Source organism: Salvelinus sp. IW2-2015, unplaced genomic scaffold (assembly GCF_002910315.2).
Source record: "Salvelinus sp. IW2-2015 unplaced genomic scaffold, ASM291031v2 Un_scaffold3407, whole genome shotgun sequence".
NCBI classification, from domain to species: Eukaryota; Metazoa; Chordata; class Actinopteri; order Salmoniformes; family Salmonidae; genus Salvelinus; species Salvelinus sp. IW2-2015.
In genome coordinates this window covers 57,581-67,860 of record NW_019944687.1, presented here as the reverse complement: position 1 = coordinate 67,860, position 10,280 = coordinate 57,581, and the positions used below count along the sequence as shown (strand labels likewise).

Below are 10,280 nucleotides of genomic sequence, written 5' to 3'. Positions count from 1 at the left end.
AACGGTTTTAGAAACTAGAGAGTGTTTTCTATCCAATAGTAATAATAATATGCATATTGTACGAGCAAGAATTGAGTACGAGGCCGTTTGAAATGGGCACATTTAATCAGAGCTACTCAATACTGCCCCTGCAGCCAGAAGAAGTTAAACAATTTAAAGGCAATTCTACCAAATACTAATTGAGTGTATGTAAACCCACTGGAAATGACCCACTGGAAATGACCCACTGGAAATGTGATGAAAGAAATAATAGCTGAAATAAATAATTCTCTACTATTATTACACTTCAAATTCTTAAAATAAAGTGGTGATCCTAACTGACGTAAGATAGGGAATTGTTACTAGGATTAAATGACAGGAACTGTGAAAAATGGTGTTTAAATATATTTGGCTAAGGTGTATGTAAACTTCCGACTTCAAATGTACCATAATCATATGATTTTGTCCTAAAATCACCCAAAATCTGTCTCCCCATCTTGTTTTATTACCCCAAGAGATACTGCTTCCATTCAACCATTAAAGATGAAAAAGACAAGTTGATCTGGTCATTAGTAGCGTGGTTAGTTGGTTGGCTAAAAAACTATTTTATTGTAGACAATTTGTTTCATTGCATAGATAGTGCATTCGGAAAGTATTCAGACCCTTTGACTTTTTCCACATTTTGTTGCGTTACAGCCTTATTCTAAAATGTATTAAATTATTTTTTTCCTCATCAATCTACACACAATATCCCATAATGACAAAACAAAAACAGGTATAGACATTTTTGCAAATGTATAAAAAAAAATACTGAAATATCCCTTTACATAATTATTCAGACCCTTTACTCAGTACTTTGTTGATGAACCTTTGGCAACGATTACAGGGGCTTCCGTCTGGCCACTCTACCATAAAAGCCTGATAGTTGAAGTGCTGCAGAGATTGTTGTCCTTCTGGAAGGTTCTCCCATCTCCACAGTGGAACTCTGGAGCTCTGTCAGTGACCTTCGGGTTTTTGGTCACCTCACTGACCAAGGCCCTTCTCCCCCGATTGCTCAGTTTGGCCAGGCGGCCAGCTCTAGGAAGAGTCTTGGTCATTCCAAACTTCTTCCAGCTAAGAATGATGCAGGCCCCTGTGTTCTTGGAGACCTTCAATGCTGCAGACATTTTTTGGTACCCTTCACCAGATCTGTGTCTCGACACAATCCTGTCTTGGTGCTCTACAGACAATTCCTTCAACCTCATGGCTTGGTTTTTGCTCTGACATGCACTGTCAACTGTGGGACCTTATATAGACAGGTGTGTGCCTTTCCAAATCATGTCCAATCAATTGAATTTACCACAGGTTGACTGCAATCAAGTTGTAAAAACATCTCAAGGATGATCAATGGAAACAGGATGCACCTGAGCTCAATTTCGAGTTTAATAGCAAAGGGTCTGAATATTTATGTAAATAAGGTATTTCTGATTTTACATTTTTTATACATTTGCACAAATTTCTGAATACCTGTTTTCACTTTGTCATTATGGGGTATTGTGTGTAGATTGATGAAGGAGTACAAAAAACATTTTTTTTGAATAAGGCTGTAACTTAACAAAATGTGGAAAAAGTCAAGGGGTCTGAACAATTTCTGTATGCACTGTATTTCAGTTTAATTCTAGAGGGGCAGAGGAGATTCAACATTTTCTGTCTCCATTATTGTCTGAAGTTCTCTGCAGTCTGTTACAACATTCACATAGTCATTAAGGGGCTTAAGGCATTCACATAGTCATTAAGGGGATTAAGGGGCCGATCCCGATTTAGGAATGTATGACTTTCCTACGCACGCCTTTCCTATGCACTTCTCAATATTTATTCAGACTTAACATATTTAGTTGCATTACGCCCTCTGCAGGTCTACCTTAAGTGTTCTGAATAAATTTCATTCAACCACGGAAAACCCTCCTACTCTGGCCAACAGATTTTCTCGTGGAGTTTTCGTTCAATGGGGTTTTTCAGTACATTTATGTTAAGCCATCCCTTTTAATAAGGTGCACCATTTAGTTAGAAATTTGTTGACAGACTAGAATATATTGAGAAAACGGGTTCAGAATATCAGGGATTAATGAAAGCCTTCTAAATATATGAATATTCATCTCCGTTTCAGCCCCAATTGGTAGATTTTAAAATACTCTGATCTTGTAGATTATTTAGGTTTAGAAAAGTATTTATGAATCATAAAAAACAGGTTTGGAGAGCCTTTATGYAAGAAAGAAAGATWACTGTGGTTTGATTAATTCWGAAAATTGCCAYRTTCRGTTCATCAACCCATGGTAATGTTGGAAGGTTAGTGTACATAGAATTATAATARGGMGAATATTGTAGGAGAGACCGGGCATGTTGTCACAGGGTTTTGTGTCAAAAGTCCAATTAGACAAATGTTTGTCTTCTTGATTACAGGTTACCTATATTGGTTTCAAAAGTCTAGGTCAAAACACTCTGCGATGAGGACAACTTTTGTGTTTTTCATTACCAAATGTAAAATGTGGAAATCTTGTTATTTTTGTAATAAATGTTTGGTCAACAAGGAACCACAAACAATACACAGTGTGACACAATAAGGCGAGGGTCAACTATGATTTCATGTTAAGTTTGAATGGCTTTGTCAAGCTATGTGCTCAGGGCAGGGTCATTTCTCATGGAAGTCTGGTCGGGGCATGTTGCCACACTGATTTTGTGGCATGTTGTCACGTGAAACCTATTGAAGCCTCCGCCCCTGCATATCCATCGCATGGAACTGAAGTCTCACATTTAACTCATGTGAAAACTTTTGCTGTCTCTCGCACTGTATCTCTCGCTGTCTCTCTCTCACTCTCTCTCACACAAACACACGCACATATTCCACTGCTGGCTTGCCTCTGAAGCTAAGCAGGGTTGGTTCTGGTAGGCCCCTGGATGTTGGAAGGCCAGTAGGAGGCACTTTTTCCTCTGGTCTATAAAAAATATCCCAATTCCCCAGGGCAGTGATTGGAGACATTGGCTTACTGGTGCTCTTCCATGCCGTCCCTGGGAGGGGTGCATCACTTGAGTGGGTTGAGTCATTGACGGGATCTTCCTGTCTGGGTTGGCACCCCCCTTGGGTTGTGCCGTGGCGGAGATCTTTGTGGGCTATATTCGGCATTGTCTCAGGATGGTAAGTTGGTGGTGGAAGATATCCCTCTAGTAGTGGGGGGGCTGTGCTTTGGCAAAGTGGGTGGAGTTATATCCTGCCTGTTTGGGGGTATCGGGGGGTATCGTCGGATGGTGCCACAGTGTCTCCCGACCACTCCTGTCTCAGCCTCCAGTATTTATGCTGCAGTAGTTTATGTGTCGGGGGGCTAGGGTCAGTTTGTTATATCTGGAGTATTTCTCCTGTCTTATCCAGTGTCCTGTGTGAATTTAAATATGCTCTCTCTAACTCTCTCTCTCTTTCTCTCTTTCTTTCTTTCTTTCTTTTTCTCTCTCGGAGGAACTGAGCCCGAGGACCATTCCTCAGGACTACCTGGCCTGATGACTCCTTGCTGTTCCCAGTCCACCTGGCCATGCTGCTGCTCCAGTTTCAACTGTTCTGCCTGCGGCTATGTAATCCTGACCTGTTCACTGGACGTGCTACCTGTCCCAGACCTGCTGTTTTCAACTCTCTAGAGACAGCAGGAGCGGTAGAGATACTCTCAATGATCGGCTATGAAAAGCCAACTGACATTTACTCCTGAGGTGCTGACCTGTTGCACCCTCGACATCCACTGTGATTATTATTTGACCCTGCTTGTCATCTATGAAGATTTGAACATCTTGGCCATTTTCTGTTATAATCTCTACCCGGCACAGCCAGAAGAGGACTGGCCACCCCTCATAGCCTGGTTCCTCTCTAGGTTTCTTCCTAGGTTCTGGCCTTTCTAGGGAGTTTTTCATAGCCAGCGTGCTTCTACACCTGCATTGCTTGCTGTTTGGGGTTTTAGGCTGGGTTTAAATGTTTCTGTACAGCACTTTGAGATATCAGCTGATGTAAGAAGGGCTTTATAAATAAATACATTTGATTTGATTTAGCTAATATCGTCCCTTTACTAAATTAGACATGGATGAAGATAGTGATGTGTTTTGGGTTTTTCTTAATTCCCCATACTTGCCAATGATTACAAGGGGATTCTGATCCAACCATATATTCATACATTGTGTCCATGGTCTAAGAGGACGGAAGTTCAATATGTAGCTATATGGAGTAGGCTAATGTTAACTAGCTGGCCTGTCGCATTGTTGCCAATGAAAAGAAGTTAGGCTAGCGAGCAAGCAATTTAGCCCAGCCTGGTCTCATTTAGCCAGGTAGCCTAGGACAACAAACACTAAAAGCATGTACTGTATGACAGGGTCATAGACCGTTTCACAACATGAAAGAGAGGAGAATGGCATTGGAGTTTCTCTACAAGTAGGGTGAGTCAACATGTTTTTTTATACACACACGCACACATTAGACTAAGCATAGGTGATGAGATGATGTTGAAATGGTGCTGGAATAGTGGAGGCGGCTCCTGTTTTCTTTGCGACTTGCGGTAACTCTCCGTGGTTCTAAATCAATAGTTGTTTAGTGGTCCGAAAATGATGGAAACATTAACTTGCTTGACCATGCTGGAGGTCATGTCTGTTGCTCTACACGCAATATGCTTTGTGGCCTTCAACGGACAGATGTTGGTCTCCGGTTTTGTGATGAAACAAAGGTGGGGTTGAATTTATTCTGCCAGTGTCTTCTTATTGTCTCAGCCTTTAGGCCTATATATCACAGTGACAAGGTATATGAACTAACAGGTTATAGAGAAAACAACGCAATTATCACAACACTAAGGCATTTTACCTGTCAGGTCAACCACTGTTTCCTAGGGGTGAAAATAAACTTTTGAATTGTGACCTAACAAACAACTAACCGAACGTGAAATGTTATAAAACAGTTTTAAAAAGTTGAGGCTATTCTTGTTTACTACAACTACTCTTGTAGTGCTAAGCTACTGTCACATTCAAAATAATGTCAGATCATTTAATTTAAATTTAGAGGCAAAAGGGCCAAAATGTTTGTGCCCAAGTACCAAGAGATAATGAGTATTAACTTCATAACATTTCCCACAACAGTATCACTCATTAAATACAAGTTTTCTATTTAGTTAGTTGTGTAGTTACCCACAGTGCTATCTTGAGATGTGTGTGAAAACCTGTGWAAGCTTCTTATCTCTCTGTCTCTGCCAGGTCCTTCTAGTCTACTGCTTCCTCTTAGAACTGTATTTATACCTGCTGAACATTCCATCAGCTCTAGATGGAAGGAGCATGACAAGGAACACCTTTAGTCAGTCACTATTGAGAATTCAGACATTGTTTTCTAATTGGTCGAGGCTACTTTGGGAGGGAGTGTCAAGGAAATATTATAATGAAATAATTGTATTTAGACAGTTTTTTCAACCTCTGAATTGCTACAATAGAATTATCTGAAATAGGGATTAAAAAAGACACTCTCCGACTTGTTTGTAGGAATTCCCCAAAATCCTTCAAAATCAGTCTCCCCATCTGTATGTGTTTTATTACCCAACGAGGAACTCCTTCCCTGAAAAAGATGTGGATCTGGTCAATAATAGGGTGGTTAGCTCATTGGTTGGTTCTTTTATTGTAAAGATTTGTTTCAGTACATGTATTTCAGTTTAATTCTAGAGGGTTAGATAAGATTCTCAAATTATCCGAAGGTTTCTGCAGTCTGTTACAATACTCACATCATCATTAAATCACTGACAACCTGTACATGTTACTACAGGAAAACAATCTGATTGTAGGTTTAGCCCAACACATATACTGTACCAGAGAAGTTTCCTCTAAAGATTTCCAATGATGTTGAAGACAGAGAAATGCAGTAGATTCTTAAATATATCATTGTAATTTCATTTTCTGCAGATAAACCAAATTAAAATCAGTAGGAGCTACAAAGTGAGAAAATAAAAGTTTGTATACACAACAAAGTGAAATACCCCGAGGCACTTGTTGCTACCTATCCATAATATTTGTTAGTTCAATTAACACAAATATATTATGTAGGACCATATTGATGAACTAAAAATATAAGATAAATAAAGGGTCAAAAAATCATAATTGCTGTATTAATAGCCTTTGTCTATTTAGTTGTTGTGCAATTCATTTGAGTTTGGGAAGAATATGCATGTATCTCTGTGTCTACCAACTGAGTACACACACTGGTGGAATCAACGTTATTTTCAAGTAATTTCAAGGAAATGACATTGAACCAATATGGAATAGATGTTCAATTGACGTTTGTGCCCAGTGGGAAGCTTCCCTTACAAAGCATTAGTTTGCAATATAAGACTAAGATAACATGCTGAACTATTGTATAGTACATTTATTCTGATAAACTCATACATACTCATCTTTTCATTTGTTGTGGTAAATACAACCTCCAATAATGCATTTGACCCTTATGTGACCCTACTCCTTCATTGGGGTAACTTCACAAAGGACAGTGTGCACATTTAGAAAATACAAAATAGTATTCTAAACATTCAAATTCATTCAGCTTCAAAAGCTTAAATTAATTAATTTAATATACCGAAACAGTCCAGTCTGTGTCAATGTTTAAACATCCGTCCAAAACATAAAGGGTCAGTTTCCTGGACCCAGATTAAGTTTACTCCTGGACTAAAAAGCTTGTTGAATGGAGAATCTCTATTGAAAGTAACTAGTCCAGGACTAGGCTTAATCTGTATCTGGGATATCATCCCAAAGAGCAAGACATACTTTTTTTTTCAATTAAGAGGAGGTACTGCTTCCAGCCTCTTCCATGTACATCAATCCCCAGTGGGCTCCGATGGAGGTGATGCCAGCACCGTCGGAACGGCCGCTGAGCAGCCTCAGCTCACTGCCCACATGGGCTGGGTAGAAGTTGAAGGAGATATGGGAGGGCTGGCCGGCCGACAGAGAGCGCCCCCTGTTGGTGGTGAACACCAGGTAGTAGATGTAGCTTCCTGGGTTGTACTTCCCAGACACCTGGACGATGGCCTCATCATCCAACAGCTCCATCTCTTGTTTTTCACCCACTTCGCGACCAAACACTGAAGACCAGGTGTAGTCATATCTCAGCTGGAACCTAAAACAGAGCAGGCTTTTCATGTTGGTTGTGTTTTGAAAAGGCACATTCAGACAGAGAGGAGGTAACGTCAGAGAATATCAAAGAATTACATTTTCCATTGTCCTCTGAGTTAAATACGATAACACTTTTTTGTCATGTACTGAGTAAGTAATAAACATAATAAAGACAGAGTCTGTTTGGTGTCTGTTAGGTAGTGTAGTTGGACTGAGTCAGTGGTGTCTGTTAGGTAGTTGGACTGAGTCAGTGGTGTCTGTTGGGTAGTGTAGTTGTACTGAGTAAGTGGTGTTTGTTGGGTAGTGTAGTTGGACTGAGTCAGTGGTGTCTGGTGGGTAGTGTAGTTGGACTGAGTCAGTGGTGTCTGTTGGGTAGTGTAGTTGGACTGAGTCAGTGGTGTCTGTTGGGTAGTGTAGTTGGACTGAGTCGTGGTGTGTGTTGGGTAGTGTAGTTGGACTGAGTCAGTGGTTTCTGTTCATTGGTCAGGGTCTGCTCACCCGTTGATGTAGGCGTTGTTGTTCTCCCATACTCTGACCGCTGTGATGCGTCCCTCACCGGAGGAAGCAAACGGGGTGCCACTGCCCAGACCCACCGCAGGGGAATACGAGTACTGTTCTTTTATGGCTAAAATAACATGGGCAATATATTTACTATATTATTAATAATATATATATATATATATATATATATATATATATATATATATATATATATATATATATATATATATATATATTACACACCTACACTATATACACACAATATGCAGTATATTTTATTGATATGTAAAGTTTTAATTTTACTGACAAATGTTTTAAAGATCTTTACATTATTTAAAAAGTTAGTTAACTAAAGTACATATCTTTAAAACATTTGTCAGTAAAATTAAAACTTTACATATCAATAAAATAATCTTTACATTATTTAAAAAGTTAGTTAACTAAAGTACATTTTGCAATGCATTAAACAATCAGAAGCTGTCTCTAAGAACTTCTAAGTCTAACTGAAAAAGACAAGTTGAAGTGAACTCACAAAAGCCATTATATAATTTTTAATTCTGAAGTGTGATATTATTTATTACTCACGCATTGCCAAACAGCTGGCCAAGAACACTCCGACAAACAGGATTGAGAACATTCTGCAAAAGGGAGGCATCAATAATTATGACCTTTAATTTCACTCACTTGTTCTCGCACTTCATTTCACTTTAAATGGTAAAACTTGAAATATTTGTAAACAGTTTTTTATAATAGTTCATAGGATGGGGGGGAATACAATTTTAAAAACTTAAAATGGTGAAATGTGACTTTACAAACAAACCATTCTTGAACATGAAATGTTATAAAACACCTTTAAAAATGTTAACCTTCTCTTGCAGTGCTAAGCTAATGTCAAATTAAAAATAATATCAGATCATTGAATAAAAATGTTTAGTTCATAGGGCCAAGGTGTTTGTGCCCAAGTACCAAGAGATGATGAGTATTATCGTAACATTACCCACACCAGTATCATGAGTTAAATACAAGTGCAAGGTTTCTATTGAGCTAGTTGTGTACATACCCACAGTGCTATCTTGAGATGTGTGTGAAAACCTGTAAGAGCTTCTCATCTCTCTGTCTCTGCCAGGTCCTTCTAGTCTACTGCTTCCTCTTAGAACTCCTGCATTTATACCTGCTGAACATTCCATCAGCTCTACATGGAAGGAGCATGACATGGAACACCTTTAGTCACAAGAGAAGTCCGATATTGTTTTCTAATTGGTCGAGGCTACTGTGGGAGGGAGTGTCAAGGTAATATTATAAGGAAATAAGTGTATTTAGAGGATGTTCGCTTCTCTGAATTGTAACAATATAATTATCTGAAACAGGGATTAAAGAACTAACAACAGAACAATTAAATGAATATAGCAAAACCATATGAATTTGTCCTAAAATCTCCCAAAATCTGTCTCCCCATCTTCCATTGTTTCATTAACCCAAGAGGAGCTCCTTCCCTTCAACCATTAACAAGCTGAAAAGGACAGGTGGATCTGGTCATTACATTAATAGGGTAGTTAGTTAGTTCATTGGTTAACTCAAATACATATTTTATTGTAGAATATATGTTTCTGTTTCAGTACATGTATTTCAGTTTAATTCTAGAGGGGCAGAGGAGATTCAACAAAGTTCTCTGCAGTCTGTTACAACATTCACATAGTCATTAAGGGGCTTAAGGCATTCATATAGTCATTAAGGGGATTAAGGGGCCGATCCCGATTTAGGAATGTATGACATTCCTACGCACGCCTTTCCTATATTAATTCAGACTTAACTTATTCAAATCAAATCAAATTTATTAATATAGCCCTTCTTAGATCAGCTGATATCTCAAAGTGCTGTACAGAAACCCAGCCTAAAACCCCAAACAGCAAGCAATGCAGGTGTAGAAGCATGGTGGCTAGGAAAAACTCCTAGAAAGGCAGAACCTAGGAAGAAACCTAGAAAGGAACCAGGCTATGAGGGGTGGCCAGTCCTCTTCTGGCTGTGGCGGTGGAGATTTAAACAGAAATGGCAAGATGTTCAAATGTTCGTAAATGACCAGCATGGTCAAATAATAATATCACAGTAGTTGTCGAGGGTGCAGCAAGTCAGCACCTCAGGAGTAAATGTCAGTTGGCTTTTCATAGCCGATCATTAAGAGTATCTCTACCGCTCCTGCGGTCTCTAGAGAGTCGAAAACAGCAGGTCTGGGACAGGTAGCACATCCGGTGAACAGGTCAGGTTCCATAGCCGCAGGCAAACAGTTGAAACTGGAGCAGCAGAATGGCCAGGTGGACTGGGGACAGCAAAGGAGTCATCATGCAGGTAGTCTGAGGCATGGTCCTAGGGCTCAGGTCTCCGAGAAAGAGAAAGAAAGAGAGATTAGAGAGAGCACACTTAAATTCACACAGGACTCTCCTTCACTGCAGCGATGTGAGTAAAACATTTAAACGTGTTAACCTCGCAAGGCTGCAGGCCCAGACGGCATCCCAGCTGCGTCCTCAGAGCATGCGCAGACCAGCTGGCTGGTGTGTTTACGGACATATTCAATCAATCCTTATCCCAGTCTGCTGTTCCCACATGCTTCAAGAGGCACCATTGTTCTGTTCCCAAGAAGCTATGGTAACTGAGCTAAACAA

The 10,280-nt window shown here is 39.6% G+C and overlaps 1 protein-coding gene across 2 annotated transcripts; it reads right to left on the bottom strand.

The window, feature by feature from the left end:
• Window positions 1-5,622: 5,622 nt before the first annotated feature.
• Window positions 5,623-9,559, bottom strand: LOC112075804 (zymogen granule membrane protein 16-like). 2 transcript variants are annotated; one of them, XM_024142737.2, is made up of 4 exons: window positions 8,684-9,559; window positions 8,209-8,261; window positions 7,621-7,747; window positions 5,623-7,126 (listed from the first exon to the last, which is right to left on the bottom strand). In XM_024142737.2, exons 2-4 carry the CDS (start codon window positions 8,258-8,260, stop codon window positions 6,790-6,792), a joined length of 516 nt encoding a protein of 171 aa, XP_023998505.1. In that variant the 5' UTR covers window position 8,261; window positions 8,684-9,559; the 3' UTR covers window positions 5,623-6,789. The 2 variants fall into 2 exon arrangements, with proteins under 2 accessions (XP_023998505.1, XP_023998504.1); XM_024142736.2 differs by having other exon boundaries at window positions 8,209-9,559.
• Window positions 9,560-10,280: the final 721 nt, after the last annotated feature.